This window comes from Panthera tigris, chromosome C1, assembly GCF_018350195.1.
Source record: "Panthera tigris isolate Pti1 chromosome C1, P.tigris_Pti1_mat1.1, whole genome shotgun sequence".
Classification (NCBI taxonomy): Eukaryota; Metazoa; Chordata; class Mammalia; order Carnivora; family Felidae; genus Panthera; species Panthera tigris.
In genome coordinates this window covers 168,496,478-168,511,433 of record NC_056667.1, presented here as the reverse complement: position 1 = coordinate 168,511,433, position 14,956 = coordinate 168,496,478, and the positions used below count along the sequence as shown (strand labels likewise).

At 33.7% G+C, this 14,956-nt stretch overlaps 1 protein-coding gene across 14 annotated transcripts in view; it reads left to right on the top strand.

Moving 5' to 3' along the window:
- The window catches only part of PDE1A (phosphodiesterase 1A), a 326,620-nt gene that overhangs the window by 268,236 nt on the left and 43,428 nt on the right, over window positions 1–14,956 (top strand). For all 14 annotated transcript variants that reach the window (XM_042994857.1, XM_042994856.1, XM_042994854.1 and 11 more), the window contains 4 exons: window positions 2,752–2,852; window positions 8,483–8,608; window positions 12,098–12,199; window positions 12,808–12,928. In XM_042994857.1, coding sequence (XP_042850791.1) covers window positions 2,752–2,852; window positions 8,483–8,608; window positions 12,098–12,199; window positions 12,808–12,928 — 450 coding nt within the window. The remainder of the gene's footprint in view (window positions 1–2,751; window positions 2,853–8,482; window positions 8,609–12,097; window positions 12,200–12,807; window positions 12,929–14,956) is intronic.

Here is a 14,956-nt window from a genome sequence, read left to right as displayed (position 1 = left end):
GAAGAGTGATAGGATTCAGTCTCATTTTCTCTGGCGTGTCCTCGTGCATCATTTACAAAATCTGTGCATTTAAACATTCATTTTCTGAGTTAGAATTCTCATTTGGCACCAGTGTAAAATGAATTAACAACCAAGAAGCTAAAAAATCAGCCCCAAATTCTACTTTTGCTAATGCAGAATAGATGTGCTTTTAAATTGAGTGTGAGGGTTCAGCATTTCTCTCTTTCCAAACCATTTTATAATTTAAAATTATTTATTAGGGCTATAATGTGGCAATAAATAAGAGAGATTCATGGAAGAAGTACTATTTATGGGAAGCAGAGAATAATGAGACTAAAAACAGGAAATAAGTATAGTCAATTTTGACAGCTAGGAAGATAATAATTTTAAATACTTATGAGATAATCTATAATTAAAATTTATCTCTGCTGCCCTAATTGTATTTTTGTATAATTGCAACTTCATATTCTATGTTATTATAGATATTGAATGTTACTTTTTTAAAATCACAGTTAAATATATAAATCTTAAATATAATCAATAGGAAGTACTTAAGAAAACAGGTGACTTTTTTCTAGGAATAATTTTTTTTATAAAACAATGGGTTTCTGGGGGCTCAAGAACTGGTTTGACTTTAGTTGCTTGCTATTCATTTCATGGTGTTTAATTCCACGGTCTCGCTGGGGACATTGGAGGCCCAGTCTTACTTCAGTTTATAATACAGCCCATTCTTCCTTTTAATGACTCACAATTAAATGCACCCATAAACACAGAATAGCTAGCTATATCAACTCCCTTTGGTTCTGAAAATCATTTCTGCTTCAGTCATCCAGCTGTGAGACTATTTATTCTTGAATTGCAATCACTAAAGATATGTTAGCTCACTATTATTTCCCAGACTCAATGCCTTCTACAGTGCATTTAAGGTAATAAGTTCAGGAAAATGGCATCTGTTCTGTATTTTACTATATGACAAGATTTGTGAAAAAGTACAGCGAATACATTAACTTAAAACTTCTTTTAAAATTCCACAGGGAATGATCACTAATTCTATTTTCATGAGAGCTCTGGCTGAGAGGGTAAATAACTTGTTTGCCTAATGATTGACAAAGATTTAAAACCAGAAATTGTCTGATTCCACAATCTCTTTCAACTATTCCTTACTACCTCCTCCTAATACAAAACTGGTGAAATTCAAGTCAACAGACAAATATTAAGTTCCTACTATGTGCCAATTACCATGATAGGTTATGTGAAGGGGAGCAAAGATTAATAAGATCATGCCTTTGTCAATTATGAAATTCACCAGTTGTCACCTCTCATTCCTGAGTCATGGACCTACAATGGCTCCCTCTTGCATTTTATACAAAATCCAAATTCATCAGCTCTAATCAAAGTAGTCTATCAACTCTTCCCATAAGCTGCACTCTCTTTCCATTCTCATTCCACTTGACTTTCCAACACAATTGGCAATTCGACTTTCATATCAGCCTCTACACTCTCATTCTGCATTTGCTCTATTTAGAATCTCTCTGTTCCTAACACTGCATTTAGATACTAATCTTTGTCCATCCTTCTTTCAAGATCACTGCCATCAAATAGACATTCAATCTGCTCTTTGATTGTACTTCAAACTGTGATCTTTTATCAAGTATGCATGTAGTTTACATTATATTTTTCTGTTGCTTTGTACAATTTAATTGTTTCAAGTATATGGAATGAGACTACTAAGAGCAAGCTCCATATCATTTGGATCCTCCATTACTACCATCAAGTACCACCTACTGGTGGTTCTATCTAATAGAACTGTCTGTGATGATAGGAACACTGCACTGTTCCATCTGGTAACTACTTGCTACATGTGACTATGAAGCAGCTAAAATTTGGTTTCTGTGACTGGGAAAATGAGCTTAATTTTATTTAATTATATTTATTTTCAGTTTAAGTGGTCACATGTGGTTACCATAATAGAGGAGTAAAACTGTTATGTTAAATGTCAGCGATGAATAAACTATCAAATTACCAAAGTAGGCTTATAATAGCAGAGAAATTTGTTAAACCGTCCAATGGATAACAGAACGATCAATGTATATTGAAGCAGGTGGTCTGGATTTTATATGAAACATTTATTCTCTCTTTTATTACTAACTTATATGCACAGTCAAGAGTATGTGTGCTATGAAGAGCAAATTTAGTAAATTCTTAGAAACTCTTCCAAATTTTTAAATATAAAAACAAAGTTCAGTTTCTCTAATGAGAAAAGTGAATATTTTCAACTCTTAGGAAATTTCCTGATAGAAGAGGCTTCTACAAAAGTTGAGCTAAAAACATTTCAATGATATATGGGCTATATGTTAAAAATTACTAAACTAAAAGAAATCACTACACTATAACTGATTTCATGAGAACCCAAATTGCTAATTTTAATTAGCAACAAACCCCTTTGAATTCAAAAACCTAGTGAGGGTTCACCTTTTAAATCATAGAAAATTTCTCCTTTTCCGATTAGCAAGGAACATTATAATGTCTCTTTTTGAATTTACAAGCCATGAAACAATCATTGACTTCATGAAGCATCCATTATGCAATTAATGTATGTGAAATAAGGGAAAAAAGTATTTTAAGATCAATAAAAATAATTTAATATATATATATGACTACTTATACTGGATGCACTGAAAAATCTCTTTTGTAGAAATACAAGATGGCTCTGCTTTCTAAATACCATGGTATCTTTCTTTAATTTACTAGCACTGGCTCACTGAACTGGAAATTTTAGCAATGGTCTTTGCTGCTGCCATTCATGATTATGAGCATACAGGAACCACAAACAACTTTCACATTCAGACCAGGTAAGTTATATAAAGTATTAACTTTTAATTAAAACTTGAAATTTATTTTCCACATATTACTTATTTTTAAGAAAATTTAAAAATAACAGCGAATATGTCTAATAAGAATAGTTTTAATAGATTTTAGCAAAATTTCTTAAGCTAACAAACGATTTTTATTTATCAAGAAAATTGTACAAATATTTGGTGACATATTTAGCAATTTAGAGAATGTAAAAATGTGTCATACAACTTCTTTCTGCCCAGAATTAATATTCTGAACTATCACACAAGTCAGACATCTGCTCACTGAGACAAATCTTACAACATATTGTTTAAGGCATCAGTTTAGTATCATTATGTATTTGAAAGTAATAAAATTGTACTTCTGAAAAAAAACCAAAGCAACTGTATTTCCAGGTTAGCATGAAGTTCTAAGCTTAAAATAATTAGAAAATGGTATTTTTTAGTGATGGTAATAATGGCAGTTATTAGAATCAAAATACCAGAGTGGAGATATATTTATCATCACAAAATCACAGATTGGGTGGTTTAAATAACAGAAATTTTCTCACAGTTTTGGAGTCTAGAAGTCCAAGAAATGTCAGCAGGTTTGGTTTCTGCTGAAACCCCTCTCGTTGGCTTGCAGATGGCTGCTCTTTCACTGTGTTCACATGGCTTTTTTTCTGTGGGTACACATTCCTGGTATCTCTTTCTCTTCCTGTAAGAAAAATACCGCCATATTGGTTAGGCCTCACCCTTATGACCTCATTTAACTTTAATCACCTCTTTAAAAGCCTATCTCCATATACAGTCCCATTCTAAGGTACAAAGGGTGAGTACATCAACATAGGATTTGGGAGGGAAATAATTCAGTTCGTAACAGAAAGGTGCTCTCTGCTCTTTTGGTTGCACAGAGATCTCAGTGCCTGGGAGGCAGAACGTGTCTAGGACCCATCATGATCCAATTTGCTTTCTATACATTGGATCCTGAAATTTCTCTGTCTTTTACTAGTCAAATATGCTTGAGATGGAGATGTACATTGACAGACTGATGTTTCTCTGGAACTACTGTAGACCTGTCTATTCTTGTTGAGGGAAAATTAAATTTATTTTTTACTTTTTCATTTTTTAAATTAATAGACTTTATTTCTTAGAGCAGCTTTAGATTCTCAGAAAAACTGAAAAGTACATAGTTACCATGTACTCTTTCCCCACCCTACAGCTTCCCCTATTGTTAACATCTTGCATCGGTATGGTACGTTTGTTATAATTAATGAAATATTATTTGTAATTATTATTCACTAAAAGTCCATAGTACATATTCTGGCGTAGTCTTTGTGCTATATATCGCTCATTTCTTTTCACTGGTGAACAACAAACATTACATTGTATGCATGTGGCAAAGGTTCTCTCCTTATTCACCAATTGACAGATATCTTGGTTACTTCCAAATTTTTGAATAAAGGTTATAAATAAAGAGGCTATAAACATTATGTGCAGGTTTTTGTGTGGTCTGTTCATTTGTTTTTTAATAGCAATATTGTTAACACCTGATTTTGCAGCTATAGGAAATTATTTTTCAATGTGGGGAGCATAGGAACATTTTATTGAAATATTAGACATTTTTAGTGCCTCAAGTGACTAAGTGACAGAAAGCCACATTATGGATCATCTGGTCAAAGTCTCACAACCTAAGCAGAGAAAAAAAACCTCAAGAGGTGAAATGATCTATCTATGTACACATAGTCAGCTGATGGCAGTAGCAGAATTCAGAAGCTGAGAAGAGGGATACTCTCAATCTAGCCTCTTCCTACAACTCTGATCCCATGGCCAGAGGCAGATGCATGATAGTTCCAGTCTTCTATAGCCTGAAATGGGATGGGCTTAGAAAACGTGGTCCCTTGATGGACACAGAGGGAGAGTTGAAATACAGTGAAATATTGAAGAAGGCATTCTGTGTAAACCCAGAGTCCCTAAGATTGGCAGAACAAGAAGGGAAAAAAGAGACATTGAGGTCAGGTCATGTGGAAGGGGGTGTTAATAACCTACACATTGCAGAGTGGAGAGAGTTGTTCCATTTTTGTGCTGAACATCAGAGCAAAGGTAGACTGTGCAGATCATTTTTTCTTGTCAACGACTCTTCCACGTCCCCTGAATCCATAATGAGTGAGATTTTAATTAAAGATAGCTCATTACTGAACTGAGCCCTGTATAGGGCAATAGTTTTAGGAGAAAAGGAGTGAGAGATTTGTTACCAATGAACACTTCTTGTTTCTACTTTGAAAAGTGAAGGCAATGGACTGGCCTTCTCCAGCAGCAGTGTCAGGCTGTCTCTTCTAGCTTTCTCCTTTACCATCCATTTACAACTGGAGGAAGAGTCCTAACTTACTTATACTTTGGACTGCAGAGAAGGATAAGGAAATGGAGAAAAAGAAGGAGGTGGTGGAAGAGAAGGAAGAAGGGAAGGAGGAGAAGAAAAAGAGTAAAGGAAGAGGAGAGGGAGGAGGAAGAAGAGTTCTTTTTTTCCCCCCAATTTTACATTAAGAAATTGTATATAAAGGAGAGAAAAGGTCTAGTATTTTGTTTATTTTGTTATAAATTGCTTATCAGGATCAATTTAAAGGATTAATTATACAAGAACTTGAAAATTCTATGAATAAAAAGTTGTAATGACCACAAATCTAACAATATAGTGTGCTTTTAAAACTCTGTTGCCTTTATATTTTGTCCAAGAAAAAATAAGGTCTTATGTTACTAATATCAATAATTCTATTGTATTTTATATTATTCATTTTTACTTGAATTTAAAATGCTTTTCTAATTTGGAAAACTCTATACTGGGTAATGAAAAGTGAAAAATAATTTAGAACATAGTGCAGTGCTAAATTTGAGTTCAATACACACATTAAAATACATGAAATCCTTGAAAGTGTAAATAAATAAAAATAATTTTTTTGTGAAAATACTGAGCTACATGTTACTATGGATACTGAATGTTGCTTAGAGTTGTTCTTTTCTTAGCAGTCAAAGACCATCTCAAACATTAAGACAGTGCTGTATTCTCAGAATCCTGTTGATTTATGAGACAAAATCATAATAGTTTCTTACAATTAAATCTGGTTCAAAAATACATTTTTGCTTGATGCTGAAAGTAGAAGACAGTATTACTTGGAGCTATATCATGTAATAACACTGTCATGGCTAGATTTGAGGCCATATGACACAAATGATATGTGATTTACAAGTCAGTTTTTCCCATAATCTGAGTGAAATTCTAGAGATTGGAAACATATATTTAATTATCTTTTAAATAAGGATTGCAGGTGTACTTTTCTGTATATTGAGTTATGATTATCAGTTAAGGAATTTTTAGGCCATGGTTGAAATTAAAACTATTTTGAAGTTATGTACTATTAGCTAATTACATATGTTTTTCTACTTCTATGATAGTCTAGAAACAGAAGATACGTAATTGTTCTTCTTAATAGGTCATTTTCCCTATGCTGGATTAATAATTAAGCTTGGTTTATCTGGTAGATTATTAGATACAAATCTCGAATAGGTAACTTACAACAAAAACCAGGTTTCTTTAGTTCTTTCTTTTATTTATCCTCACCTATTTTTTTTTGGTAAACATTCAGTGGTGAGTGCTATAATCAGTACTACTGACTGAAAAGCCTGAAACAAACAGTAAGTCTTAGGCTTAGTAAGACAAAAGTATATCCCTACCAGAAGGAATGAAAAATGAAGACTCTGGGCATTGGGGAAAGTGGAGGCAAAGTTGTACAGGTTTTAGATTGACTTTCCTTTTGCTATTTTTGCTGCCTACTTCCAACTTGCCAACTTATATACATGGATTTACCATTTTAATTCATTGAACATAGTGGTTCTGCTTCCATTCCACACTTGCAAAATGATCTGGCAACCTAAGAAGATAGAAGAATAAGCAACCAGAGCTCCATTATACAGATGTGAGAATGCTTGGAATATTTCAAACTTTATGCTAGAATACTAACTTCAACAATGCAACTTGAAATAGTTTATTTGATCAAGTGATATGATAAAATGATGTGAAAATATGGACAGGTGAAAAACAAAAGAAAACTTCCCTTGATGAATTCATTATTTTAAAATGTTCATTATAAATTGGTGGTGAAACATACATTTTGTTTAAAAAATGATTTTCTCAGTTAATTTAATGCTATGGGATCAAAATATTCAAATTGAATTGCAACATTATATGGGAGAAAAAAAACCTAGAATCATAAATAGACCAAATGATTTATATTATCCCCTCCATCCTCCATCCCCCACCCAAAGTAATTTTAGTCCAAGCTAATAGGAAATAGTGGGTAATCAACTATCTGGAATGGGTTGATTCATCAACAGAGGGTTGATTCATTCAGATTGAATGAAAATGTCAAGTAATTTTTTTCCCTTTCTTTGGCATATCTAAATTAAATCACAGGTATCTGGATTACAAATTTAAAGGAAAAAGCATAATATTTTCAAACTATGATAATTAAAAGGAAATGAAACACTATAACCAAGTGGGATTTAGTCCCAAGCTGAACATTCAAAAATCAGTTAAGGTAATCATCATATCAACATTCTAAAGAACAAAAACACATGATGATATCAAGATGCAGAAAAGGCATTTGACAAAATCCAACACCATTCATGATAAAAATGCTCAGTAAACTAGGAATATAGGAGACTTTCCTCAACTTGATGAAGAATGTCTACAAAAACTTGACAACTAATAGCACACTTCACAGTGAGAAACGAAGTTTTTCCACTAAGATCAGGAACAAGGCAAGGATGTTCCTTCTCACTATTTTTTTTTTTTAATATCACAGTGGAAGTCCTACTTAATGCAATAAGATAAGAAAAGGAAACAAAAGGTATAGAGATTGGGAAAGATGGCATAAAACTGTCTTTGTTCACAAGTGACATGATAGTTTATATAGAAAATCCAAAAGAATTGATGAAAAAACTGATAGAACTAACAAGCAATTACAGAAACTTTGCAGGATATAGGGTTAACACACAAAATTCAGCTATTTTCCTGTATACCAGCAATGAACAAGTGGAATTTGAAATTAAAATCACAATTATCATTTATATTAACATCAAAAAATTGAAATTCCAAACAAATGAAATACTTAGGTGTAAATCTAACAAAATATGGATAAGATATATACCAGGAAAACTATAAAACCTGATGACAGAATTCAAAGAAGAACTAAATCAATGGAGAGATATTCCATGTTCATGGTAGGAAAATTCAGTATTGTCAAGATGTCAGTTCTTCTCAATTTGATCTACAGATTCAATGCAATACCAAACTCCCAGAAAGTTATTTTGTGAATATTGACAAACAGAGTTAAAGTTTATATGGAAAGGCAAAAGAACCAGAATAGCCAATACGTTACTGAGGGAGAAGAACAACGTTGGAGAATTGACACTATCTAACTTCAAGACTCACTACAAAGCTACAGTAGTCAAGATAGTGTGGTAATGGTAAAAGAATAGACAAATAGATCAACTTTACTGATGAGATAGATATCTTGTGACTTGAGTATTCTTATTCAACACTCATGAAATTTAAAGAATCCTGTACTTTACATTTTGTTTTTAATTATCAGGTCAGATGTTGCCCTTTTATATAATGATCGCTCAGTCCTTGAGAATCACCATGTGAGTGCAGCTTATCGGCTTATGCAAGAAGAAGAAATGAATGTTTTGATAAATTTATCCAAAGATGACTGGAGGTGAGTTTCAGAGGAAGCCTAGAGAAAATTTAATTTCAGGAAACAGTTAAGTGATGTGATTTAAAGTGAAGAAAATGGATGAAAATCAATCTTTTATTCATGTTATAAAAATTCCCTTTGACTAGATGACTCTAAGAAGGATTAGTACCTAGAAGACTTCCAGGAGCCAGTCTCTGCTGGTGGGAGTTAAACTATTTTCCAGGCTAATTCAGCATCTGTTTCCATCATAGCCAACCCATAAGACCACACACCACACAACAAATACTTCCAGAGAGTAATTATGTACTCTCTTGAATGGAGCTCTGCTTAATTATACCAATATGTGGTCCTAAATAAATTCAAAATTGTAGTGTAATATGGATTCCTTCCTATATTATTTTTCTATATGTGGAGTTTAGCTTTTTTTAAAAAAAAAATCATTGTTTGAAGGAAAAAATTACAAACATAATATGGTAAAATCACCCAGATGCAGAGGGAAATCTTACCTTTTCTTCAGGGCATCCATCTGCTTAAGATAAACAAACAACAACAACAAAAAACATTCATGGATTGGTGATACTTGTTGCCATGTAGGGGGAGATAACAAGATGTACCCCTACTGCTCAGAGTAACTTTTCCTCCTCCTTCTACCTTTGGTCATCATCAACACCTTCATTTGACTATAAGGCTGCCGGATTTAGCAAATAAAGATAAAGGGTGTCCGGTTAAGTATGAATTTCTGATAAACATCGAGATATTTAGTGCAAATATGTATGTCCCTACTATTCAGTGAGACCTACTTATTTTTTTAAAAGCCTTATCTTTAACAAAGATTTTGTTAAAAGTTAGTGAGCTGAAAAGGTTCCCATTTAAATATCACAGGTTTTTAATTTTTTTCTTTAAATCAAGGTAAAAAGAAATGTTCAAAGAAATGCTTTGGGATGAAGAGCTGCCTCAAAATGAATGAATGAATGAATGAATGAATGAATGAATGAATTAAAGAATGAATGGTTTTTAAAACAAGCCCTAATTTCTGATGGTTACTTTTCCAAATACTCAAGCTTTCTGGTTTTTCAAGGCCACTTTTGAAGCTGTATAAAACATGGGCTCGCTTTTGCAACCTTGGAAGCAGATCTGATGTGGGGGGGGGGAGAAATTTGGGAACCCAGTTTGGGCCTTCCATTTTATTCTGCAGGAAACAATAGCTCAGTTGTGTTTCCAGCTAAGAAGGCCACCATCTAATCGTGAAGGGATTTTAAAGCTACCACTGGTGGGCTATGTGGAGAATAGAAGGGTATACGTAGGAGTAGGGAGATAAGTTTGGAGGTATTTGCTAAGGTCCAAGAAATGTACTCTCTTTTGCAGAGTACTCATTTAGAGTATTAATTTAATTTTTATCAGTGATTATTACTCCCAGAAGTAACATTTATATTATTAATTTTTACTGTTATTCCTTTAAATTAATCTTTTTCCTTCCCAAAGTTGATTCTGTTGCAATTTCAATGTAATTTTTTTCCTATTACATTTTTGTTCTTCAGCATCTTTAGTATTCTAATAGTTTATTCCTATAATATTTTATAAATTTCTATACAGTAACTTCTCAGAATCATCCTAATTGAATGGTTTTACAGAATTGTTTTAATACTATAATATCATACAGATTGTAGAATTTAATAGATACAACACTGTTTCTAAAAGCTACAAAAGATATATTTGCTAGTATAAAATTGATAATATTTTACCACAAATTAAAATATAGATAGCTTTTAAAAACTGTGTAGGTTTTTGGTTTGCATACCTATTTATTTCTTAATTTAACTTTAGTAACCATAAATGAAATAATTTAAAAATTTGGTAAGGAAGATTCATAAAGTAACATTACCTTGTGCACTATTTTGCCTAGTTTACTGATACATTATTAGCTGATTACTGATAATATCTAGCACTTACTAATCACTTACAAAGTAAAATGTACTAAATTTTAAGATTTCATAAAACATTCATCTCATTTTTTCTTAGTTAAAATGAATATTTTGGTTCAGCTGCTATTGTAATATGGGTCTCTTCATAATTCCAGAGAAAAAAATGTATTAAAAATAATTTCATTATCTTTAGTTTCTTTTACTATTTAGGAGCAAGTATGCTAAGCAGGCTATTCAATATCATTAACAGTAATCAGCGTAGTGATTTCTCACAGTGCCCATCTGAAAAATGCAATTTAATTAAGGACCCATAATTTTCAGCAAGTACCTCTAATATGCTTTTGTTAAAAAAAAAAAAAAAGCATCCAGTCATACCACCTTTAAGTAAAATATCTTCGACACAAGATTATAATGCAAGTTTACCACACACCTTTTATTTAGCTTACTCCAGTGGCCATGCCACAGAATGAAAATAAAATATGATTTCCAATATAAGTGACTTTTCTACCTATCTATACTGAGCAATGAAGCCTTTCCTGTGGTAACTTATTTCCAACTTACTGTGAGAATGAGTTATTCATGCATAGGTTTTGTGATATGGTCACTGTATTTACAGCTCAGATTTAAATTTGATTCAACTTTCAATAGCTCTGTCTGCAATATGTTGTAGTGTCAGGGTCCCAAAAGCTTAAACAGAGAGTTGCACTCACGTTAGCATCTTGACTTCTCTGGGGTTCTTATGATGATAGGTTGGCACAGTGAAGTGGTCTAAGTGTAAGCTTTAGGAGTGGGAACTCTTGGTGTTGAATCTCATCTCTGCCATGTACCAGCTACCTGTGTGACTGGGAAAACCCCAATCTCCTCTGGTGTGAAATAATAATACCCCCTATATAAAAGCACCTAGGACACTAATTGGGACACTACTTAGGACACTACTAGGACACTAGGACACTACTTAGGACACTACTTAGGACACTACTTATTCAGGACTTACCTGAATAAATAGTGGTTGTTTTAATAATAGCAAATACTGCATTTAAAATTAATTTTGGGAAACACGGGGGTGGCTCCATCAGTTAAGTGGCCAACTCTTGATTTTGGCTCAGGTCACAATCTCAGTTAGTTGTAATCTGGCCCTGCATTGGGCTCTGCACTGGGCTGGGCCTGGAGCCTGCTTGGGATTCTCTTCCCTTTCTCTGCCCCACCCCCTCCTCAAAATAAATAAATAAACTTTAAAAAATAAGTAAAATAAAAGTATTTCTTTTTAGATTTGTCAGGATACTTTCAGAAATAAAAACAATATTTAGTAATTATGAGTAGGGGAGGGTTGTACGTGTGGGTGGGGAAAGCAGGAGAGTTGTTAAACAGCATCATTCACAGATCGCTCTCCTGGGAACTTCCTAAAGCCATTAGAGTTAAAGGATGAAATAAAGTCAAAGTTTGCGAGCTCTTTTATATTTAAAAAGTAGCGTATTTTTGCTCATATACATTAAGAAAAATAAAACTTAAGTAGTAATATTTGAAGAAATGTTTTACTTGAGAATCATCAAGGGCCAAATAAACCTTTCTTCTTTTGATGACTCCACAGGGATCTTCGGAACCTAGTGATTGAAATGGTTTTGTCTACAGACATGTCAGGTCACTTCCAGCAAATTAAAAATATAAGAAACAGTTTGCAGCAGCCTGAAGGGTAGGTTATTTTCTTTCATAATGTTAAAGTTTGGTGGGCTTAGATTCAGAAAAGACTGTAATTGATATTGGGGCACCTGGGTGGCTCAATCTGTTAAGTGTCTGACTCTTGGTTTCGGCTCAGGTCATGATCTCAGGGTGGTGGAATTTAGCCCTGCATCAGGCTACACGTTGAGTGTGGAGCCTGCTTAAGATTCTCTCTCTCTCTCTCTCTCTCTCTCTCTCTCTCTGTCCTGCTGCCCTACCCCCCCCCCCCGCTTATGCTCTCTCTGTAAAATAAAAATAAAAATTAGGGGCGCCTGGGTGGCTCAGCTTGTTATGTGTCCAGCTTCAGCTCACATAATGATCTCGCCGTTCCCAAGTTCGAGCCTTGCGTTGGGGTCTGTTCTGACAGCTCAGAGCCTGGAGCCTGTTTCAGATTATGTGTTTCCCTCTCTCTCTGCCCCTCCCTTGCATGTATACTCTCTCTCTCTCTCCCTCTCTCTCTCTCTTTCAAATAAATAAACATTGAAATTTTTTTCAAAAAATAAAAAGTAAATAATTTTTTTTTAAAAAGACTATAACTGGTTACTTTGCCCTAATAATTTGAACATGTCCTTGATATGACAGGATTGACAAAGCCAAAACGATGTCCCTGATTCTCCATGCAGCAGACATCAGCCACCCAGCCAAATCCTGGCAGCTGCACCACCGGTGGACCATGGCCCTGATGGAGGAGTTTTTCCTACAGGTGCCTCTTTCACACTATGTGCACATGTTTTTGGAAATAGTAACTATGCATATTGACATGCACCTTTTTTTGTTCCGAATTCAGGGCTTGTGACTTACTATTTATCTTTCAGATAAATGTATTTCCTAATCCTACGTAGTATACTATATATTTTAAAGAGAGTCAAGTCTTGGATCTCAGATGCCACTCTTAGGAAAGAAAGAAAGAAACAAATTAGTATTGTTGTCTGCTGTTAAGAGGTAAAATGTTAGAGTAGAAACATCAAATATCTTTCATCATAAAATGGGAAAGGGGAGAAAATACAGCACTGCTGCGTCCATCTTGTTGGTTATAACTTAGTCATATATGCATAGTTGCAAGGAAGACTGAGAAATACAGTTTTGCGTTAGATGGATGTGTGCTTTGTAAAAAGTGGATTATTATATGAAAAAACAAGCCTAGCCATGGGGAATGGCCAGTGGTCTCTACCACAAGTATACTTTTTTTAAAATAGTCCACTCCGACCTGAGGTACCACAATACAATCGTGATGCTAACCACCCAGAGTTAGCATCAGACCCCACAAGGTGAAGGCTCAGTCTTCCATAAGAGTGGCTCTAGTTCAGATGCCAACATCAAGTGGGGCCCCAGGACACCAGCCCTTCTGACCACTGGTTATAAATTCAGGATTCCCATGACCCTCCTCAGGTCTGACAATTTGTTACAATGATTCAAATAACTCAAGAAAGTTACAGTTTTAATTATAAAGAATACAGTAAGAAAGGGCCAATTGACATTATACCTATTCTGAAGACATAAAGACCAAATACATTACTATATTTGGATGACTCTGTTTTCTGTTTCCCATTGTCAATGAATATGCTATATGGTTTCACGTTGAAATAGCATAGCATGGTCCTAGAGAAAGTTACTCAGTAGCATCTTCCAAATTTAAGTATTTTCATACTAAAAATAGTCTTAAAAATATTTTTAATACATTTTGTGATAAACACACACACACACACACACACACACACACACACACACACACACAAATGTTAAAACTTATCCAGTTCTAGAACTGTATGTTATGGCCAATTAAAAATTACAATTTCATGTATTCAACCAAACACTAGTCAGAAAATGGTAAATCTAAAGAGAACTTAGAGATCTTTAAGAACAATTTTCTCATATTATAAATAAAGGAACAGAAACATGAAGAGATAAAATGACTTTGCTCAAGTTAAGACAAAATTTTTAAGTATTTTAAATGATCATTAAACCACAATATGTGAAGTTCTGTGGAATGCAGCTAAAGCAATGCTTAGAGGAAATTGTATAGCTCTAAATGCTCATATTAGAAAAGAATAACAGTACTTGTAGCAATGATTTGAAGAAGTTAGGGAAATAAAACCAAAATAAGTTGATGGAAGGAAGTAAAAATATAAAAGCAGAAATTAATGAAACAGAAGAAAAACAACAGCAAAAATTAACAAGGAAAGCAGTTTGTTCTCAGAAAAAATAATAAGATTGTTAGCAAGTTTAAAAAGAGAAAAAAACATGGGTGCCTGGTAGCTCAGTTGGTTAAGCGTCTGACTCTTGGTTTCAGCTCAAGTCATGATCTCGTGGTTTGTGAGTTCAAGCCCTGCATCGGGATCTGAGCTGACAGCGGGAGTCTGCTTGGGATTCCTTCTGTCTGCCCCCCTCACTTGCTTTCTCTCTGAAAATAAATAAACTTAAAAAGTGTTTTTAAAAAAGAAAAAGAGAAAAAAACACAAATCATAAGTAAAAGAGGAGTTTTCATTATGGACTCTACATATAACAAAAGGGTAAGGAATTTTAGGCATAATTTATGTTTTAACACATTTGACAACTTAGGAGAAATTGTCAAATTCTTGAAAGATATAAAATACCAAAACAAACATAAGAAAAATAGTAATTTGTATATCCATATACCTATTTTTAAACACTGAATTTGTATTTTAAACTCTTCCCATGAAGAAAAATTCAGGCTTAGGTGGTTTCAATTCTTAATTCTTATTTCAGTTCT